The sequence below is a fragment of the Schistocerca gregaria genome, chromosome X, assembly GCF_023897955.1.
Source record: "Schistocerca gregaria isolate iqSchGreg1 chromosome X, iqSchGreg1.2, whole genome shotgun sequence".
Classification (NCBI taxonomy): Eukaryota; Metazoa; Arthropoda; class Insecta; order Orthoptera; family Acrididae; genus Schistocerca; species Schistocerca gregaria.
This window is the reverse complement of record NC_064931.1, coordinates 744,485,615-744,509,308: the sequence shown is the minus strand read 5'-3', so window position 1 is coordinate 744,509,308 and position 23,694 is coordinate 744,485,615. Positions and strand designations below refer to the sequence as shown.

Below are 23,694 nucleotides of genomic sequence, written 5' to 3'. Positions count from 1 at the left end.
ACACACGCGAGACAGATCACTCTCTCTCTCTCTCACTCTCTCTCTCACTCTCTCTCTCTCACTCTCTCTCTCACTCTCTCTCACACACACACACACACACACACACACACACACACACACACACACACACACACACTCACTGTGTTGCTTACTTGAAGAGTTCTCTTTAAAGATATAACTTCACATATGTTCTGATAGTGTAAACAGAAAATTTTCATTGCAGTTATAGCATTAATTGCCATCTTCCACTTAAATGGAAGGACTGTTTCCTCCAGAACAGAGTACAGAAATCCTTAGTAATCAGAATAAATCAAAGTCTGGCTGATGAGTTCAAAATATGTAACATGTTGTGTTTTTGTTATTTACTTTTGTAAATGAACTTCCAAATCTATTAAATGTCAGTTTCAAAGCTGTAATTATTCCTCTCATATTGGTGGTAAATGCACAAGTCCAGGATTGTACTACTTCCAGCCAAAAATGCTAGTTATTTTGGTCCATTTGGTGAATAAAACTGTCTAAACCATTTAATAAACATCTTTATTTATAACATAATTTCAGCTACTGCTGTCACCCAGATCACAACTTAAAACTTGTAAAACAAGGGTCAGTATCAAAAAAACATACAACTAATTGGAATGTCTGAGTCAAGACCTCAATTTATTTGTATTACTGCATGTCAGAAGTATGCCAAATATATAGAATGAAATATAAACATGAGAACATAACAATCATAGTTATGTATAGATATATTACAAAAAAATTAACAAGAGAAAGGAATTGACCAAATCTACATGCAGATAACATTTCTCCAGAACTGAGCTACACTTAGGGTATTGTCACTGCCAGACAATAAATCTTGTTCTGGGCATGAGAGTGGGCAGAGATGACATTGGCACATATGGCTGACTGTTCTTGGTCACACTTGCACTTGATGTCCTCTGATGTGAAGCCCCACGAGTTGAGCAGTGACTTAGCCCTGTCGACTATAGTTTTTATTCAGTTTAGGGACCTCCAAACACCCCAGTTCTAATTGTAACGCGCCAGAAATGTCCACACGTGTTCATACAGTCTTGGTGCTTGGGTTTCCACAATGAGAGTCTTTCCTTATCTCAAGGTACTTCCAAAGGCTTTGATGTCTAGAGGAAACTTTCCCTTGATTTCTGCCTAAGCTGAGACTGTTGAACGCCAAACAGTTGGTGAGCTTCAGTGTTCTCAACCTCCAGTTGCATTTAACCATCAGCAGCTTCACAGTGAATGCTTGCAGGTGCAATGTCAGCAAGACAGTGTATCTTTTAGACAGGGGTGGGTTTTAGGCACCCGGTGATTAACCTGCGAACTTGGATCAAGGCAGGGCCCACAGTCTTGACATGGGTTGTCCTTTACCACACAGGGGATGCATATTTTGCACCAAAGTTGCAAAACAGCCAATGCAGTGATTCTAACATCTTGTGGTTTTGCACCCCAGGATGTTATTTCTGGCCCTGAACTTAGGCATAGGTTTTATTGATGTGAAATACGAAACCACAATATTATACAAAAATGTTTCTATTTATACTTTGCCTTCTGCAATAGCATATTATATTGGATTTAAATGTTCTGATGATGCTAAAAGTGTTTAACAAGTAACTGCACAAACATAAGGCAAGAAAATGGCAATTCTTAGAAGTTGGGAAATAAATCTAGATGACTTTCTATAATTTATCATATTGTTAAAGTTCAGGGATTGAAATCACTGCTACATAGGAATTACCATCGTACATATGTGCCAATTTTTTATGGCACAAGTAACAATTTTCATTTGTGTATGTGCGTAGGCACAAGCACACTGTTGTCATTATCATTAGTCATTAAAGGAGCATTTAGAAGTTCTTTAAGAATGGACCCTATTCATGATAGACTTTGAATTGTTCCACAGCCATGGTCAGCTCTGCAGAACATATGGTGCTGTAGGTTTTTTTTTTTTTTTTTTTTTTTTTTTTTTTTTTTTTTTTTTGCTGTTGTTTACAAAGTATATGACCTTAGTCTATGTCCTGTTTTTGATATTTTGATATCTACAATTTAACAGCGCTGTATTTTGTGTTCGTGAATTTTGTATTATGTAGACTCTCTTTTAATAGAGAGAGCTTAAAACCTCTGTAATGCAGAGTTTGTACTTTGTGGATAGCCCTCGTATAAAGTATCTTTTTCAAAATTGCTTTTGGTGTGATCAGTTCTACCAGTTTTCATTTACTTTTGACCTCATACAACTGATATTAATTTGTTTCGCATATGTAGACAAGGGAGCAGAGGTAATAAACCAACAGCACTGCACTCTGTTAAAACTGATGTAATTGTAAAGTGAATTTTTTAGACTTATTGAAATGAATAATATGCTTCCTAAATAATTTGGAGTGAGATTTGATGTACTTTCAGAGAATGGCTCATAAAAATGCTTTTGTAAGAGAGCGATCATGCAGTTCTTATTTTAGCTTTTACTTTGTAATATTGTATTCACGTTTTAGCACTTCCAAGGACAGACTGTTTACAGTTTCACATTTTGTGTGCACATAAGTTTCCCTTATAAAAGTTTGTTGAATCATGTGTAAGAAAACTGAGATTTGCTTCTTCATATTAATGAGTATGTGGTTACTATTTATTTAGTAATGTAGCATTGTGCCTAATAAAATTCACGTGATAACTTATTTGCAGAGTTTGTCATAATTTGAACAATCGGGTGGAAACTTTGAGTAAATAAGTTTCCTCTGAAGAGCTTACTGGAATCTTGCCAAGTAAGAGTACGATGGAGCTCCTGTATCAGAAGTTTTGATGAAACCACATCTGACTATTAATCCATACAGAGATGGTTTAACAATTAGATAAGGGCATTTGATGTACCCCTCCCCCGCCCCCTCCCCCCCATCTTAGTAAAGACTAAAATTTGAATATTTCTGTTAATAAAACAACCTGCTTTTTCAGACCTTAAAGACCTAATAAAAATAGTCAGATAATAGAAAAATTTAACATTCAAAATATTAAGGCAACTTTATCAAATAAGTCCTTTTAGGTGAACTTGGAATTTTCTGTTGGACAGCATGTTATTGAGTAGTTGTTCAATTCTTTTACATGGAATTATTGTTAAGAACTTAAGAAGCATGCCTTTCTGCCGCACTGTATCATATGCTGATGTTAGGTCAATAAACACGGCCATTGTTTTCTTCAGGTCTTTGAAGCCCTTCTCTATGTATGTTGCCAACGATAGCACTTGATTGCTACAACTGCGGTCTCGTCTGAAGCCAGCCTGTTCTACAGGAATGTGTTTCAGGATAGTTGGTGCAATTCTATTATAGAGTACTCTCTCCAGCAGTTTATAGCAGACACTTAAAAGTGCAATGGGTCTATAGTCTTCAGGATTACCAGATTTTGACGGTTTCAGGATGGCAATTATTTTAGTTTTCTTAAAAATATTTGGCAGTCTTCCTGTTGCGAGAATTTCATTAAACAGTGCAGTTAGCCACTGCACTGCACCTTGGCCAGAATGTTTAAGGAACTCAGGGTATATACCATCACAACCAGCCACTTTACCAGATTTCAGAGTATCTAGGGCTGAAACAACTTCAGCTGCAGAGATTTTCTGTGCAAATTCGGAAGGCTGTGCTTCAGACATTTTAGACTTTAGCTTATGGTTTATTTCTTTGGCTTTCTGTTGTTGTTGTTTGGTGTTCTTGTTATATTAACAATCCTGGCTGCTATTTTGTTAGGATTTATTTTGTCTGATAAGAAATTAACTTTTGTGGCACTGCCAAGCTTTCTTAATAAATTCCAAGCTTTCTTACTTGAGTGTTCGAAAGACATGTTTTCAGTTAGTTCCATCCATTTCTTTTGCCTAGCTGAATCTACGGCCGAAATCAATTCATCTGCTACCTTGGTGTCTTGAGTCGTTTTAAATTCGTCATACAATTCTTGACATCTAGGGCTCCATCCAGGAATGTAGTTCTCTCTGTAGCCTCTTGGAATATGTTTTCTGGCGATGGAATGAATTAGTCTAACAAAGCGGTCATAGTGCCTAACTTTAGGTGGAATAAACTGAATAATATGATCAACCTCTTCAGAGAATTTTTCCCATTTTCCCACTAGCATCCAAGTGCTGTACCACGGGCAACGTAACTGAGTTACGGCTAAATAGTCTACAGACATAGGCTGCTGGACCTCTGGTGGTTGCAAATTACCTTAGGATATCCCAGCTGTTACAGGATACATAGCAATCCATTGGTCACCAAATCTGTTGAGAAGTGTACAAACACTTCAACTGAAATGTGCAGGAGCTCCATCGCACATGAACCACATGTTGTGTTGTGCTTGTGAAGGCACATGTTCTAGCAGCACAGATAAGGTATACCGTATGAAATCATCATAACGTGCTCCATTGAGTGTAGGTGGACGAAACTAAAATGAGCTCTAACATGGAAATTAAGGGTTTCCAGACACATGTCCACATGACATCTTTTCTTTATTTGTGTGTGAGGAATGTTTCCTGAAAGTTTGGCTGTACCTTTTTGTAACTATATATGGTTTAATAGAAATAGATATGAACATATTTGCTCAGAATTAAATATTACTAAACTAGAAAAAGGAGTACCAAACAATGGAGGGCGTATGTGTTGAATGGTAACCACAGTAATAACTAAAACAATAAATCGGTATTATCCAACAGAGAAACTGTCCTTGGAAATACTTAAGAAGAAATGACAATACCAGTTGTGAATAGATAAAATAGGCAAAAGACCCTAGCTGTGGTGATTGTGACTGATTAAATTTATTTACCTCTTTTCCTTGTGTTGGTTTGTGGGTATATGTAATTTAAGAGTGCATTAACTTGATCAGTTTTATAAGCAGACTGTGTGAAGCTCTGAAATTGTATATTAATTTATCAAATTTTGAAAGTTACCATTGTGTGATTTTCAGTTGTCTAGTGTTCTCTAAATTGAGAAAGTGCTGAGCCTGTTTTTTTCCTTTTTTTACTTGTGTATTAGTGAGTAAATACTGTTCTGTTATAAATTATCTTCATACCTCTTAGCACAGAGATTGTAGACGTCATCACTAATGTTTTTTCTGGGTGTGATGTAAAAAATATGAAAGGTATTCTGGGTTGTTTACATTCTTTTAACAACTCATTACTATGATCTAATTTTACAGTTTAAAATTTTATAGCAATAATTTGGGCTCAAAGAGCAATAAATAAATATGCTCAGTGCGCAATATTTAAGCAAACTTGCTCGTTCTCCTTCCTAATCTGAAAAAGATTGCAATTGTTATCTAAAGAAAGTAAAGAATAATTCTTAATGTCCATGTACATTAGCATGCAAACCATAAACTTCTATGTGACTGTCACTACCAGTGCTGCTAAATGTATTCCTGCACAGGTTTTCACATTATAAGATATGCTGCAGTCAGTTTCATAAACGTTTGTGATTCATAATGTGTCAAATAGTTAATTTCTGAATGTGTAATATTGCTTCCTGCCTACAGTAATGATACAATAAGTGTGTGTAATGGCCTAATGGGTAATGTTCCAACAAATATCTTAATGTATCAGGGAATTAACAAGTATTAAGTTTTGAACGTTGTTGAAAATATTCAGTTGTGTATTTAAATGCCATTTTATTATTTCAGCTTCAGGTGAAAAGTTCAGCAGTGGAATGGCAGTGTTAAATCTTCTGGTCAGACCTGTCACAGCCATTGCTTTGTACCGTCTTCATGGGGATAGGTCAGGAAATACAAATACATTCCCTGGAATTGGTGGTATATTTGGTAATTATTAATTACTAATCCTTCACACAATTTTGAAATTTAGTTAATAGATACGAAATTTCTGCACAAGCTATATGTGATTTTGGAAGCTGCTTATGAATTTTTCTGCTTTTGCATTTCTGTTAATGCAACACCTCTATATAATTTGTTCTATCTACAAATTTCTATGGTGTGCTGAATGATCAAGTAGCACTGCTCCTACAATCGCAGATTATTACACTACTGGACATTAAAACGACTACACCAAGAAGAAATGCATATGATAAATGAGTATTCATTGGAAAAATATATTACTGGGTGTTACAAAAAGGTACGGCCGAACTTTCAGGAAACATTCCTCACACACAAATAAAGAAAAGATGTTATTTGGACATGTCGGGAAACGCTTATTTTCCATGTTAGAGCTCATTTTAGTTTTGTCAGTATGTACTGTACTTCCTCGATTCACTGCCACTTGACCCAATTCAAGGAAGATAATGTTGACTTTGGTGCTTGTGTTGACTTGCGACTCATTGCTCTACAGTACTAGCATCAAGCACATTAGTACGTCTCATCAGCAGGTTAGTGTTCATCACGAACGTGGTTTTGCAGTCAGTGCAATGTTTACAAATGCGGAGTTGGCAGATTCCCATTTGATGTATGGATTAGCACGGGGAAATAGCCGTGGCGCGGTACATTTGTATCAAGACAGATTTCCAGAACGAAGGTATCCTGACAGGAAGACGTTCGAAGCAATTGATCGGCGTCTTAGGGAGCACAGAACATTCCAGGCTATGACTCGCGACTGGGGAAGACCTAGAACAACGAGGACACCTGCAATGGACGAGGCAATTCTTCGTGCAGTTGACGATAACCCTAATGTCAGCGTCAGAGAAGTTGCTGCTGTACAAGGTAACGTTGACCATGTCACTGTATGGAGAGTGCTACGGGAGAACCAGTTGTTTCCGTATCATGTACAGCATGTGCAGGCACTATCAGCAGCTGATTGGCCTCAACGGGTACACTTCTGTGAATGGTTCATCCAACAATGTGTCAAGCCTCATTTCAGTGCAAATGTTCTGTTCACGGATGAGTCTTCATTCCAACGTGATCAAATTGTAAATTTTCGCAATCAGCATGTGTGGGCTGACGAGAATCCGCACGCAAATGTGCAATCACGTCATCAACACAGATTTTCTGTGAACGTTTGGTCACGCATCGATGGTGATGTCTTGATTGGGCCCCATGTTCTTCCACCTATGCTCAATGGAGCACGTTATCATGATTTCATACAGGATACCCTACCTGTGCTGCTAGAATATATGCCTTTACAAGTAAGACACATGTGGTTCATGCACGATAGAGCTCCTGCACATTTCAGTCGAAGTGTTCGTACACATCTCAACAGATTCGGTGACCGATGGATTGGTAGAGGCGGACCAATTCCATGGCCTTCACGCTCTCCTGACCTCAACCCTCTTGACTTTCATTTATGGGGCATTTGAAACCTCGTGTCTATGCAACCTTAGTACCAAATGTAGAGACTCTTCGTGCTCGTATTGTGGACGGCTGTGATACAATACACCATTCTCCAGGGCTACATCAGCGCATCAGGGATTCCATGCGACGGAGGGTGGACACATGTATCCTCGCTAACATTTTGAACATTTCCTGTAACAGTGTTTGAAGTCACGCTGGTACATTCTGTTGCTGTGTGTTTCCATTCCATGATTAATGTGATTTGAAGAGAAGTAATTAAATGAGCTGTAACATGGAAAGTAAGCGTTTCCAGACACATGTCCACATAACATATTTTCTTTCGTTGTGTGTGAGGAATGTTTCCTGAGAGTTTGGCCGTACCTTTTTGTAACACCCTGTATATTAGAACTGACATGTGATTGCATTTTCACGAAATTTGGGTGCATATATCCTGAGAAATCTGTACCCAGAACAACCACCTTTGGCCGTAATAACAGCCTTGATACGCTTGGGCATTGAGTCAAAAAGAGCTTGGATGGCATGGACAGGTACAGCTGCCCATGCAGGTTCAACACGATACCACAGTTCATCAAGAGTAGTGACTGGCGTATTGTCACAAGCCAGTTGCTTGCCCACCATTGACCAGACATTTTCAATTGGTGAGAGATTTGGAGAATGTGCTGGCCAGGGCAGCAGTCGAAAATTTTCTGTATCCAGAAAGGCCCGTACAGGACCTGCAACATGCGGTCATGCATTATCCTGCTGAAATGGAGAGTTTCACAGGGATCGAATGAAGCTTAAAGCCACTGGTCGTAACACACCTGAAATGTAAGGTTCACTGTTCAAAGTGCCGTCAATGCGAACAAGAGGGGACCGAGAAGTGTAACCAATGGCACACCATACCATCACACCGGGTGATACGCCAGTATGGTGATGATGAATACACGATTCCAATGTGCATTCACTGCGATGTCGCCAAACACGGATGCGACCGTCATTATTCTGTTAACAGAACCTAGATTCATCCAAAAAAATGACATTTTGCCATTCGTGCACCCAGGTTCGTCGTTGAGTACACCATCGCAGGCGCTCCTGTCTGCGATGCAGCATTAAGGGTAACCACGGCCAGCATCAAGGGCAACTGCAGCTGTGGTCTCGGAGCTGATAGTCCATGCTGCTGCAAACGTCGTCGAACTGTTCATGCAGATGGTAGTTGTCTTGCAAACGTCCCCATCTGTTGACTCTGGGATCGAGACGTGGCTGCACGATCCGTTACAGCCATGCGGATATGCCTGTAATCTCGACTGCTAGTGATACGAGGTCATTGGGATGCAGCACGACGTTCCGTATTACCCACCGATTCCATATTATGTTAACAGTCATTGGATCTCGACCAATGCGAGCAGCAATGTCTCGATACGATAAACCGCAATCGCAATAGGCTACAATGTGACCATGTCGGTTGTGTATTTACATGCCAGTGTATTATTTCAGCTTCAGGTGAAGAGTTTAGCAGTGGAATGGCTGGGTTAAATCTTCTGGTCAGACCTGTCACAGCCATTACTTGGTACCGTCTTCATTGGGATAGGTCAGGAAATGCAAATGCCTTTCTTGGAATTGGCAGAAACGTGATGGTACACATTTCTCCTCCTTACACAAGGCATCACGATGACGTTTCACCAGGCAACGCCGGCCAACTGCATTTTGTGTATGAGAAATCGCTTGAAATCTTTCCTCATGTCAGCACGTTGTAGGTGTCGCCACCGGCGCCACCATTGTGTGAATCCTCTGAAAAGCTGATCATTTGCATATCACAGCATCTTCTCCCTGTCGGTTAAATTTCATGTCTGTAGCACGTCATCTTTGTGGTGTAGCAATTTCAATGGCCAGTAGTGTTTAAGCTGCATTAAAACAATTAGTATTACTCTTGCACCTGCACTGCATTGGACCTAGTTAGACAATGTTGCAAGTCATAAGATTGAGCACCAAAAAAAGTGAAAGGAAAATAAAAAGTGGGTGTAAGAGTGTTATTTACCTAGTGTGCTATATGCTTTCACATTGACTTCTTTTAATGTTTTGTGGATTACGATACAGACTATCAAAATAGTCAAGATTTCTTGCTTGTTAATGGTACTGTTGTCATATTGTAACTTCACAAATTTTAAGAATTGGTGTGAAAGTCTGGATCCTGAGTGTTCACATACCTAAGTGATGAAATGCTTTCAATAGGTGGTACCCCACAGTTTGTAAGTACCGACAGAAAAGCATATTGTACCACAGTCAGTTGCTCTGAAAAGCTTCTGTCTTAGGTACCAGAGCTATCGCGAGTAAAAACAACCCCAGGAAGTTTTACAACCACAGTGCTTGTGTGAATACACGTGTGATGATGATCGGCGAAACACTATTTATTTATTGTTCCGTGGGACCAAATTAAGGAGAAGTCTCCATGGTCATGGAACGAGTCAATACATGAAATTATAACATGATAGTAGAAACAGATAAAATGAAATATAAAAATCATATTCAGGTGACGAGTCATAAATTTAATAAAGAAAATCAAAAATGTAACAGTGGACTTTGCTTAATTTTTCAGCTCTTCCAGGAACTTCTCGACAGAATAGGAGTAGTGAGCGATGAGGAAACTCTTCAGTTTAGACTTAAAAATCTCAACAGTAGCCCAAACATTTGAGTTCTTGTGGTAGCTTATTGAATATGGATACAGCAGAATACTGCACTGCTTTCTGCACAATAGCCAAGGAAGTGCATTACACATGCAGATTTGATTTCTGCCTAGTATTAACAGAGTGAAAGCTGCTAACGCTTGGGAATAGGCTAATATTGCTAACAACAAACGACATTAAAGAAAATATATACTGTGAGGGCAGTGTCAGAATTCCCAGACTATTGAATAGGGGTCGACAAGAGGTTCTCGAACTTACACCACATATAGCTCGAACAGCCTGTTTTCGAGCCAAAAATACCCTTTTTGAATCGGAAGAATTACCCCAAAAAATAATACCATATGACGTAAGCGTATGAAAATATGCGAAGTAGACTACTTTGTGTTGAAGTGTCACTTATTTCAGATAGTGTTCTAATGGTAAGTAAAGCAGCATTTAGTTTCAGAACAAGATCCTGAACATGGGCTTTCCACAACAGCTTACTATCTATCTGAACGCCTAGGAACTTGGACTGTTCTGTCTCTCTTATAATATGCCCATTCTGTCTGATCAAAATATCGGTTCTTGTTGAATTGTGAGGTAGAAACTGTAAGAACTGAGTCTGACTGTGATTTAGCATCAAATTATTTTCCACAAGCTATGAACTTATTTCATGAACTAGATTATTTGATACTGATTCAATATTACACACAAGATCCTTCACTACCAAGCTGGTGTCATCAGCTAACAGAAATATTTTTGAATCACCTCTAATAGTAGAAGGCATATCATTCATATAAATAAGAAACAGCAGTGGCCCCAGCACCGACTCTTGGGGAACACCCCACTTAACAGTGCCCCATTGGGACTGAACATCACTACCACTCTCAATATTGCGAAGGATTACATTCTGCTTTCTGTACTTAAAGTAAGAGGCGAACCAATTGTAAGCTACTCCCCTTACTCCATAATGGTCCAACTTCTGCAGTAATATTTTGTGGTTAACACAGTCAAAAGCCTTAGTTAAATCAAAGAAAACACCCAGTGTTCACAGCCTTTTATTTAATTTATCCAAAACCTCACAGAGAAAAGAGAATATAGCATTTTCAGTTGTTAAACCATTTCTAAAACCAAATTGTACATTTGACAGCAAATTATGTGAATTTTAGCATACACTGATGGTGTAGAAATAGGTCTAAAATTGTCAATATTATCCCTGTCTCCCTCTTTATAAAGTGGCTTCACTACCAAGTACTTTAATCGGTTAGGAAACCGACCACTCCTAAAGGAAAAGTTACAGATATGGCTAAGTACTGGGCTAACATACATAGAACAATACTTCAGTATTCTGCTAGATACCCCGTCATATCTGTGAGAGTTCTTGGGCTTTAGTGATTTAATTATTAATTCAATCTCCCTAATAACATTATGGGGAGCTGTTGCCACCAGAGTGAAGTGCACACAGTGCAAGTTGGTTTTTATTCTCTATAGCAAACCCAGTTGGTAGTTGCTTTATGCCTTGGATTTTATTATTTGTCTTTTGTTGTAGTATTTTGCATTTCTTTTCACAATGAGTGCCTAAGATTGGTAATAAAGTTTAGAGAAATCCTGACTTGTGGTAATGATTTGGATACAACATATGAGTGGTGGTCATGCAACCAACCAGAGATACACAAATGGGCATGCAGAGCTAAGCAATACTGTTGGGTCAAGGGGCAACACATGCGTGTGCACACAGAGAGAGTTAGCAGCTATCAGAGAAGGTGGGTTGCAGTTGGCAGTTGAGGAACAGGAGAATTCCGCAGTGAGTCGAAGTCCAGCAGTTAGCAGCAGATGTGCAGCAACAAATGAATCCCAAACAAAGGTGCAGACATCACAGTTATGCTGAACAAACTGGAAATTTGGTTTACAGTGCTTGAACTGGCATTTGAACAGAATGAGATAAGATGAATGCATGAGGTTTGCAGTGTCAATAAAAGCATCAGACACAAGGGCAGCTGCCATAGGTGCAGATATTATATTTAAGCCATTGGTAAAACAGCAGTATACATGCTCAGAAATATTGTTGATCAGCAGAATGTCTAAACCACTAGTTAAAGATATACAACAGGTACTGAAGATAGAACACACTCTCCAAATATTGGTAGTAGTTACAAAGAATCATTGCAGAAGCAGTTACCATATGCTATACTGAGACACATGTGGCCAGTGTAGTTGCAAGGTGCAGTGAGGGCAGCAGTAGTGTATGGTGATAAATATGATGATTAGATGCTGATAACACTGGCAGACCAAATTTATGCAAAATTGGACAGTACACACAGAGCAAACATGACAATGGTGAGATGGTTGCACACAGCAAGAGACTGCAGCAACACGGAAGGGCCAGCACGTTGATATTACTAAACAAATGCACAAGCTTAACAGCAATATGATGCACTACAGAGGCAAGTGTCAGTAGTATTGCAAAACTAGAAAAACTTACCCGGCCAAGAAACAATTAAGAGCTGCCCAAAACAGCCAACAGGAACAGATTTGTTGGTATCACCGGTGGTTTGGCAACAGAGTAAAAAGATGCATGAAACCTTGTGCACACTTATGACAGCAGTCGGCAGTAGGCATGACAGGCCACGAAAATCACTACTGTTTGCTTGTTTATATTCGTAAATATGTGATTACTATTCCTTTATTAATGTAGCATTGTGCATAATAAAATTCACATAAGTTTGCTGAGTTTGTCATAGTTTGAACAATCTGGCGAAAACTTTGAGTAAATAAGTTTCCTCTGAAGAGATTACTGGAATCTCAGCAGGTAAGATTATGATGTAGAAAATGTAAATTGAGGTATTAGGGGTGCCAGAAGAGTTACTGATCGACCTTTGTGCTAGCAGAGGTCATAGTGGTTGCCAATTTCCTGTGTCAGATGGGAATAGAGGTACACATCAGCACCACACAGATTAGGAAAGAGGAGAATTCATCACAGGTATGCTAAGACAGAAAACAAGTTGGACCATGACACACACACACACACACACACACACACACACACACACACACACACACACACAGTTGGGTTGTAACTGACGAAAGAGGCAACAACATGGTGCATATGCCAATGGTGTTGCAGAACACAGTGCTCCAACAAAGGTTAGTCCCAGACCATTTCATAGTATCAAAGGCAGAATTTGAGTGTTGGTGTAAGGTGAGCATGCTATGTAGATCTGATAGCCCCGAATGTCGCCACTGCACATGGTAAAAAAAGATGGCAACTGGAAGCTCTATGTGACTACCGGGTGTTAAACACCAGTACAGTGCCTGACCACTACCTGATACTCATCATCAAGGATTTCACCAGAGTTCTGGCAGGAGCGACAATAATTAGCATAATTGACTGCAAGAAAAGCATACTATTAGATACAAGTAACTGATAAGGATATACCAAAGACAGCTGTAACAAAACCCTTTGGTTTGTTTGAGTATGTGCAAATGCCATTCAGCTTGAAGAACACAGCACAGACACGACATGGCAGTGGTTTATTAATGAGCTGCTAAAGAGACTGCAAAGTTGTTTTGTATATTTGGACAATATACTGGTGTTCTCAAAGTCAGAGGAGTTGCGTGAAGAGCACCTCAGGGCCATTTTTGAGAACATCAATAAATATGGAATGGTAATCAGTAAGGCAAAGTGCATGTTCTGGCAACAGCAGGTGACATTCGTTGGTGACAAACGGTCAGCAGCTGGGATGTGCCCCTTGAAGGATAAAATAGCTATAATTGAAGAGGTACTTTTATCAAATGATTACCACCAACTTGGAAGGTTTTTAGGAGCACGAAACTGCAATCAACATCTGCTGAGGGTGGCCAGGGTGCAGGTGCTGTTAGCAGAACTAATGGTCAAGAACATGAGTGGCCAGCAGTCACTGCATTAGACACCAGAAATGCAGAAGGCATTCGATCAAGTGAAGGCAAACCTAAAAAGATAGTTCTGTTGGTTCACCCAGGACCACAAGTGCTGTTAGCTATAGTTTATGCATGAATTTAGTTACAGTTGCTACTTGTAATATACAGTGTGTTCCATTTATCCGATGACCGCCTGCCTGGGATACTGCAGGCCAGCCATGCTTGAAGGCCATGCACACATACATACCTTGTCGAGCAGTATTATTCGAGCAGTGAAACGGGATCACAAGTGTAATGGGGAAGTTTGTGAATGCAACCATGGGAAGAGCAAATTATTCAATTCCACAATAAATGTTTGTTTATGATACATTTGTGTGTAGAGAGTCCGCTCATACTGTTCGGAGATTGTTTGAACAGAAGTTTCGAGGTGTTAGAGTTCAGAGTTGTGATGGAGTTCACAAATTAGTGAATAAATTTTGTGAAGTGAGAAGTGTTTAAGACTAGAAGCATAAAAGATGACGTATGGTGCTCACAGCTCATCGTGATGACACTGCATACCTGAAAAGTCTTAGACATCTTTTGCGGCAAACACAAATATTGTGCACCTCGGTACAAAGAGGTGCTAAGCTGCTTGGTCTAAGGCCCTATGGGGTAGGGGTAGGGGTAGGGGTAGGGGTACAATAACTTCGACCTGGTAATCCTGCACACAGGGTTAAGTGTTGCAAATTGTTTTTTAAACAAGTGCATGAAGGTGAAATGGATCCTTACCTCATTCTGTTTTCAGATGAGGCTTGGTTCCAATTACGCAGGTACGTTAATTCCCAAAACTGTCAACATTGGAGCACAGGTAGACCTGTTGTGCTTCATGAGGAACCATTTCATGATCAAAAAATAGTGATGTGATGTGCAGTTAGTAGTGACAGAATAATAGGCCCAATACTTTTTGATGACAGTAAAAAGTGAAAGATGTGTAAAAACATTTTTACCCATTTTTAATGAACTGAGTGAAAGAGAATGAAACTTCACATTTCTTCAACAGGATTCAACAAGGGTTCATATGACCAATGTTTCTTTGCACACAATTAACGATGTGTTCAATGAAAGAATGATTAGTAACAATATCTGGACCACTAGAAGTCCCGATTTAACTCAATGTGATTATTTGTCGGGTGCACTGAAGGACGAAGCGTACACGACAAATCCTCACACAACAGAGGAACTCGAGGATAATATCCGTGAATCAATTAATTTACTATCTTGGACAGAATTACATCATGTGATAATTTCTTGAGTAGATGTCAGAAATGTGTGGAAAATAACGGCAGGTAATTGTATGACATTGGCGAGTACAAAATTTATTTGCTTAAATTTTAAATGTATTCATGTCATACCGCAGCAGTAGATAGGCGACACAGCATCTTATAGCCAGGCAACGGAGCTCTCGTTGCCCAGTATCTACTGCACTGCACAGACAATCACTAGATAAATGAACACCCTGCATAATATCGAAAAATGTAAATGAGTATATTTAGTATCTAATGTGCCGAAACAGCATAAAGTTATTTGTCAAACTTCAGAACACAAATGAAAAAAATTTTCTCAAATCGAACATTCACAATTTTTGTTTCCACTGTTAAATATTAGCAATATTAATTAGTTCTGCAATGGGAGACTGAATAATTTATCAGTATATGAACAATATGCCATCCAGCAACACTACAGTGGTGCAGTGCGTGAAACAGCAGTCACCAGTGACACAACAGTGGTGTCTTGTACATAGTATCGCACAGTGGCAAGCGACAACACTTTAGTATCTTCTGTTGGTGTTTTATTTAGGTAACAATAAGTTATACACGTCAACAAGTATGTGCCCTTTCATCATGGCAGATGAGACGATAAGATTATTTACGATGAATGTGCGGACGCCTTGTCTGATGTTTCAGACGACTTGGTCAAGTGGGAACAAGACACTGAAGATCAAAAAAATGAAAGTGAAGCAGAATTGCTGGAAGATAGTAAAAGAAGTTCAAGAAGAATTCGGCGAATGCTACAGTTGCCAACTGATTCGGATGAATCAGAAGACGACGACAGTGCACAGTGGTCAGATTTTGATTTACCAAGGACCAGTAATAAATTTGAATGATCTCCCAGTCCAAACATATTTCCCAAAGATCCACAGTGTGTTCTGGATATCATAGAATTGTATATTGGGAATGATCTTTTTGAATATATTAGCAACAAAACCAACAAGTACTATAGTCAGAATTGCAATAGAAGGAAACTGGATTTTTAAAAAAATGGCAAATTTGTCGACATTATGGGACCCAAACTTCGAAAATGGTTTAGGCTTGCTGTAATAAAATAAAATAAAATAAAAGCAAGGATAACTGATTACTGGTCAACGAATCCATTGATAGACACACAGATATTTCACAAAACAATGTCCCACAACTTATTCAGACAAATATTATTTTTACATTTTTTTTTCTGACAACAATAATTAACCAGATAATGCCAACTGACTTTTCGAAGTGCAATTCGTAATTGATTGTTTTCTGAAAAGTTGAATTAAAGGTATCTCAAGTCAAAACATCTCAATTGATGAAGGAATGATACTGTGGTGTGGACTGTTAAATTTTAAAGTTTACAATCCATCGAAAATTACGTAATATGGCATACTCATTCAGATGCTGTGAAATTAGTGTGTGGGATACGTTTCCTCATTCAAGATATATAGCGGTGTATGATAGCCTTTAGCAAAAATGGTGATGGAACTATTGGCACCTTCTAATGGAAAGTGGCATGACCTCTACATGGATAATTACTATAACAGTGTAAAACTTGCAGAGAAGTTACTGGAAAAGAAAATTCGTTTGTGGAACGATACGGCAAAATATAGGATTTTCGGAAAAATTAAAGCACGCAAAAGTAAACGTGTTTGAATCTTGTCTTCAATGGAAAGGTGAAGTACTCGCACAGGTATGGAGAACTTCGAAAACTAAAACAATACAAATGATCTCTACAATACATAATGCCACTTTGGCTGACACTCAAAGAAAATGTAGAAAAACCAATTACACAATAAAAAAAGATGAAGTGTATTAGACTACAACAAATAAATAAAAGGGGTGGATCGAGCAGACCACCTCTTTAATTGCGCATTATTTAATGTGTCTCATACATGGCAATATTTCGGTACAGACCACAAGAGTGATTTCACGATTTTTTTTATTGGAGGTGTGTGATTCATGGATAAAAGGCCATGTACCTGCTTCTGAGCAAAACTTGAGGGTTGCCACTACATTTCATATGTATCCTCATGATCCAGTTGACAGACTTTCCGGTCACGTAAAGCAACGCCAGCTAATACTTATTTCCGAAACGAATAAACAAGAATGAAGGAACTGGCATGTATGTAGCAAAACAAAAATGGAGAACAAATAACTTAATGTGCAAGTCTTGTGGAGTTACGTTACAACTTGGGAGACTTTTTGCTTCATATCTTACGAAAGAGTAGTACTAAATACCAAAGACAATACAAATAAACAAATATATGAAACAAACAGATTTTGTATGTATGTATTTATGTATGTATATCTTTAAACTTTTATGAGAATGGGGAAACAGGGTTGTGACCTTAGGAGAACTAACAACAAGATTAGGAAAACTTAACAATGTATAACTTCCCAATAATGTCAAGAATGGCTGGCGCCAAGCAAAGTAATCCGAACTAGCACTGCTGGCGCCAAATGAATACATTTGTAAGAGACGTGTGGACAGCAAAGTTTTTAACAGTTAAAATGTAAAGGTGGTACTCACAATAAAGATGATTGGTCACTCCTTATATTATGGAGTGTGTTGTAGTTCCGCTAATGGAGGAACACCTCTCTCATTACTGTCAGAATGTGATGTGAAACAGTCTTCTTCTGCGCTGCTTAACTCTCACTGCTGCTTCCCAGTTGTATAATTAAATTTTCTATGCATTCTTCCACAATGCCTTCATTTTTGGCTGCCTCTCTGATGACACTTGTGAACAGTACAATTATTTTTGTCCATGTCTCATTTGTACTTGATTAATATCTGCTACAAAAAGATTTCAACTTCATACATTATGAATTTTGTATGTAGGAAAATAATTTTTTATTTGCAGCCATACCCCTTCAACAGCTTTGAAGTGACAATGGTATGGAGGAAGCCAAACAATTCCATGCTCGTGCCTTTTGGCGCTCTCACAAACTACATATGTCAGAAATTGTGGTTCTTTTATGCCATAATATTGAGTAATTCTGCCTTCTTTATAGATTCTTTCAAATCCACTTTTCGTCATTTCAGCCACTGAATAATATCTTCTTTTTTTGTTGCCAAAGTTGGTGTCCTGTTGTGAACAACAGAATAAGGGGTTATTGCCCATGACGATAACAGGTGGACTTGTCAGATTCGTCATAAGCAACACTTCCAACCACTTTTGAAAAACCACACTGTTCTTCTCTTCATGGTAATAACAAGTCTTTTTTTTTAACAAAACATAAACAAGCAGTTTGGCACCTAACTGTTCGATGTACCTGCATATAAAACAATAATGTGCCCTCCTTTTCCAACAGGCATTGCCTTGGTCCCCTGTGGCGTTCCATCACTCCAGCCCCTACTAAATGAATGTCTGGCATTAACCCACGTTTCATCTATCCACACTATATTTTCAACCGTGATCTTGTGCAGAAATATACACCACCATGCGATTACATCTGTCCTTTCCATCAATATCTTGGGTCCATTATACACTGAATAACTGAAGCCTGTCTTTTAGCACTGTATGTAATGAAAATTTGCTTCCTTGGAAATATCGTCTTTGTGAAGTGACACAGGTAGAGTGGAATGTTCGCTTCTCTTATAGCCATATGTATGAGGACGAATAGTGTATTTCTGAAAATCGTCCAAAGCTGTCAATGACTTCGTCCTCAGCTGCTTCTTTGCTGGTGTGTGCAGCCTTGTTGTGCCACTCTCACCACTGTTTGTAGTGTAGTGTTCTTTCCCTGTTGTTACAAAATGCAATCTTGCTTATTTTCAATGCTGCCGCAGTTCTCTTAACAACCTGAGCAGCAGGAAATAAGGCTTACTGTTTTCCTTTTCTTTTTCAAAGTAGTCCCTCGCTGAATACACGAGTTTGTGGGCTGGGACTTAAATTCATGGGACCTGTCCAGCCATTCAGATTTAGGATTCTCTTAGCTTCTCTAAGATGCTTAAAGTAAAAGCCAAGAGAAGCCCTAAGTAAGGGAGTGACCACTTTCATTCCATACCTTTCCAACTTTCATTCCATGCCTTTCCAATTTTGAACTTGTGCTTAGTTTCCAATTATCTCATTATTTACAGGGGCATTAAACCTTCATCTTCCATTACGTGCCACAAGTGGACAGTGCAACAAAATTCTTATTTGTATGGGGAGCAACCTCTCAAAATATTTGACCTCGTGTATCATGAAATTAAAATTGCATCCACCAATTATTGTGTCGGTCTTCCAGTTGGTGACTTTCAATTGTACCTGTCTCATAAGAAATAAAAATATCTGTCAAGTGTAATCCTGTAGGTATTTCATGAGGTTAAGCCTTAGGCTCTGTGCGGATTAATAGCCAGCTGCCCAACTCAGCTTCCCACTCATGTCGTTTCTGTTGTCTTCTGGAAGGTTCCAGACTCTACTGCCTCGTTTGTATAAATGGGACACTGTGACAACCCCAGTAGTCAGTAGGTTTAGTTCTGACAACAGTGGCACACAGCTGTTAAAGCTGAAGTGTTTCATTTGAAATTGTAAAACAGAATGTTTCATTCAAAATTACATTATGACTGTCTTCTTAAGTGTCAGTAACATCATTATTGCCTGAATACTGTCAAAATATGCACAAGTAGCATGATGAATGTCACATCTACACCAGGAAAATTAAAAATTCTTAAGGTAACTTACACTGATTTACGGTAACTAATAGGAAGCTGTCGGATACATCTGCAGCATAAAAAATTACCAATATGTTAAATGTAAAAAAAGTCTGTCTTTATTTTGGAAACATCTGTTTCCGACTTACTCCTGGGGAAAAAAGGTGTAGTATTCCTTCTGCTAACTACAAGATTATATTATTGCAGAACAAACACTGTAAAATATCTGGGAGTATGTGTACGGAACGATTTGAAGTAGAATGATCTATAAAATTAGTTGTTGGTAAGGCAGGTGCCAGGTTGAAATTCATTGGGAGAGTCCTTAGAAAATGTAGTCCATCAACAAAGAAGATGACTTACAAAACACTTTTTCGACCTATACTTGAGAGTTGCTCACCAGTGTGAGAACCGCACTGGGTCGGGTTGACAGAGGAGATAGAGAAGATCCAAAGAAGAGTGGCGTGTTTCATCACAGGGTTATTTGGTAAGCGTGATAGTATTATGGAGATGTTTAGCAAACTCAAGTGGCAGACTCTGCAAGAGAGGTGCTCTGCATCGCAGTGTAGCTTGCTGTCCAGGTTTCGAGAGGGTGCGTTTCTGGATGAGGTATCGAATATATAGCTTCCCTCTACTTATACCTCCTTTGGAGATCACGAATGTAAAATTGGTGAGATTTGAGCGCGCACAGGGGGCTTTCTGGCAGTCATTCTTCCTGTGAACCATATGCTATGTAAAGTGTGCTCTGCCATACACTGTTGGGTAGCAGGCAGAGTATAAATGGAGATGCAGATGTAGATGTACTGATTATTAATTGAAGCTAATTTCAAACTGGTGTCTAACATGGATTTTGAAAGAGTTTGGAGGACAACAAAAAGTTTGATAAGAATTTTTTGTTGTGCAGTTGCCTGCAAAATGTTATACATACAGGTATCAGGCTTTCATAGTGTTGCTATGCTGCTATTTGTTTCTAGATATTATAGAGTCCTGAAAACCATTGTAGTTAATACCTTATTCTATACTGTATGGTCATTGTAAAGTGTGTGGTGGTGTCTGTCTCATTGCACCATATATGAAGGGTTCTTTGAGTTCCATTCACAGACTGCTTGCTTGTACAATTATGCAAGTTATTAGTCTAATTTTGCTGCTTCGTTTCGGTCAGTGATATGTAGTGTGTTGTAGCATATTCATACATTGTGCCCTGAAGGCTAGTTCCTGGAATTTCCTGAGAAAATGTTCATGGGATATTTGGTATTTTTCTTACTGTCTAATAGTTCAGGTTTACCAACAGTTCCTTTACTCTTACATGTCAATAAATTTTGTTATCTTCAGGCAACCTTTATAGGTGCATGCTAAGCAGACACCCCACTGACTTCAGGCCTATTCTAGCATGGGTCACTCCCCAAATTTTTAATTGGTTGAAAGATTCAACTCATAAATGTAAGGCTTCCATTTGATTTGCTTATAAATGAAACTATGAGTGAAAAAGAGAGAGAATAGCTGGCCAGTATTTACCCTCAGGAGGTAAGCTTCCAGCACTGTCAGCACTCATTTAAAAGTGAGAAACTGTTCCTAACTTTTGGAACTGTTCGTTCTTTCCTCAGGAGAGAAAAAGTGATGGGTTTGGGAGGGAGGAGTGAGTTCATTCCTACCCCAGGTTGAAAGGGACCAATGGTACAGGCTCAGGGGAGACTGATTTAATGGACTAGTGAAAGTTTGTACAGTGACTTACTAATATCGTAATATTTTCATCTTGTGGAAGGTTGTGTGTGGTCAGTAATTGTTGCTTGACTGGCTGGAGAGTCAACTATCTGAAAAATTGTCATCATTGAACACTATGTACAAATTTGAAAATGGCTTCCCGACTTAAACTGTGCAGTAATGAAAACAAAATTGAGAGGATTTGCTTCATCCAGTGTCACTCATTTGTCATGAGTCACAATGTGGATTATCACAGAATTGTCTAAGTATCTGGCTCAGGCCCCTCACAGGTATCAGAATCGGAGGCCTGCAGTCATCTCTCGGAACAAAACTGCAGAAGGTGAGCATATCAAAGCACAATGGCTAGTCTTGTCAATTGTACTTATTTCATTGGAAGGAATGTAATCTAGTCTCAAAACTTGCATCATTAGTTTTGATGTGGACCACAATCTGTATTTGCCACCAATTCGTGCATAGTTTGCTCCACCAATGATTACTGGACCCAGCCTTTTTCTTTTTTTTTTTTTTTTTTTTTTTTTTTTTTTTTTTTTTTTTAACTGACATAAGGTGTTTGTAGCTTTCCAATAGGAGAAGTTTGTCACAGTTGTTAAACTACATTGTCAATTTGACAGCACTTCAAAATTGTTGGGAGGTAGTGACTGTCATTATGGCATTTCATTCATATCTTCCTGAAATTTTATTGTATCATCTCTGGGTGCTCCTACTCCTTAAAGCAGTACCAGTACAACAAATCACTTACCACATTCCAGAAAGATACAAACTCATAAACTAAGAAATTTTAGCACCCTCATCATTTTGCCCAAATGTGGATTATGAGGCAATTTTCCAGCCTTCACCTTGAGCTCTGGAAAAAAAATCAAAACTACTGAAAATCTTGCTCAGTCGAGGAAACATCACCAACTTCACCTCATATTATGAGGAGGAAAAAGCACACTTGTAAGGTATCAGCCCCCAGGAATTGATCCCGAGTGAAAATTTGGACCATAATTCTGAAAGTATGCAGTGATAACCTTCTGAAAGTTTCACTCTCAAACTTTTTCATGCACTGGTTGTTGGTCACTCACTACACCACCACCACCACCACCACCACCACCACCACCTAATGCCAGAGTGCGATATACAATACAGCAGAGTGACAACCAGTGCTCTGTTTGCGAGATGTTGAAGATAAGAGGGAAGAGGAGGGGGTAGGTGCACAAATATGCTCAATGAGTTTTGAAATCTTGTTTAACACACATTATTCTACTTGAATAACAGTAAGTAATATGACTGTGTAATATCTCAACCTCACGCCTAAATATATATATATATATATATATATATATATATATATATATATATATATATATATATATATATATAGTATTATTTTAACAATATTCTCATACTGATCCACTGCAAAATTTTGTACAAGGTTGATTGATGGGACTAATATCTTGCAGATATGCTTTTTATCTCCTTAAAACATGAGATCAAGTTAGGGATGTTTCCTCGTGAGAGTTGGTAATTTAAGTGCCAGTTGTACATTTTTCATATAATGTAACTGGGTGGCGTCATAACCGTAAGAGTTACTATGTTATACATAAGTGTGTACTCATGTTACAATATTTGTAAAATTTAAATCCTTTAATCTGGAATTTTTCAGGTAATTCTGGCAGAACCAGGACAGTATATGAGGACATAGACAGTGGAACCCACCAAGCAGTCCCCAGCAATAATGCAGCAGGAACAAGCACCATTCCATCATTATACTCTGCTCAGGGCACAGAGAAAATACCACCACCATATGGTGCCTGATGCAGTCTTTTTTTGTACATTACCATATGAATTTAAAAGTTCTAATTGTGTGGAGAGATGTTTGTCTCCAAATGGAGTAAGAAATATCCTAATTCAGCTGAAAATTTCATTAACTACTGAGAGATACTCACTGTACATTTTGTAGTGCAAATATTTTTAATAAACTGTGTTTATACATGTTATCAAATTTTTCTCGACTTCTATTTTTTCCCACGAGTGTCCAGTTGTCGCACTGTATATGACTCTCAGAACTAACCGCAAAGAATATTTTGAACACACTAAAAATGTTAAGTTTCAATGCAGTGATACAGTGGTTTGTGCACTGGGCTTGCATTTGGGAGAAATGAGTTTAAAAACTCTGTGTATGGCCATCCATATTTAAGTTTTCAGTAGTTTGTCTGATAAATATAAATATGCCCAAATGGGAAGTACAGAGTATACAAATTAGACTGAA

General features: G+C 38.6%; 1 protein-coding gene across 4 annotated transcripts in view; it reads left to right on the top strand.

The window, feature by feature from the left end:
- Positions 1 to 23,429, top strand: part of LOC126298954 (type-1 angiotensin II receptor-associated protein-like) — a 98,011-nt gene extending 74,582 nt beyond the window's left edge. For all 4 annotated transcript variants that reach the window (XM_049990559.1, XM_049990561.1, XM_049990558.1 and 1 more), the window contains 2 exons: positions 5,650 to 5,787; positions 23,089 to 23,429. In XM_049990559.1, the coding sequence (XP_049846516.1) occupies positions 5,650 to 5,787; positions 23,089 to 23,240 (290 nt within the window). In that variant the 3' untranslated portion in view covers positions 23,241 to 23,429. The remainder of the gene's footprint in view (positions 1 to 5,649; positions 5,788 to 23,088) is intronic.
- The last annotated feature ends 265 nt before the right edge of the window (positions 23,430 to 23,694 follow it).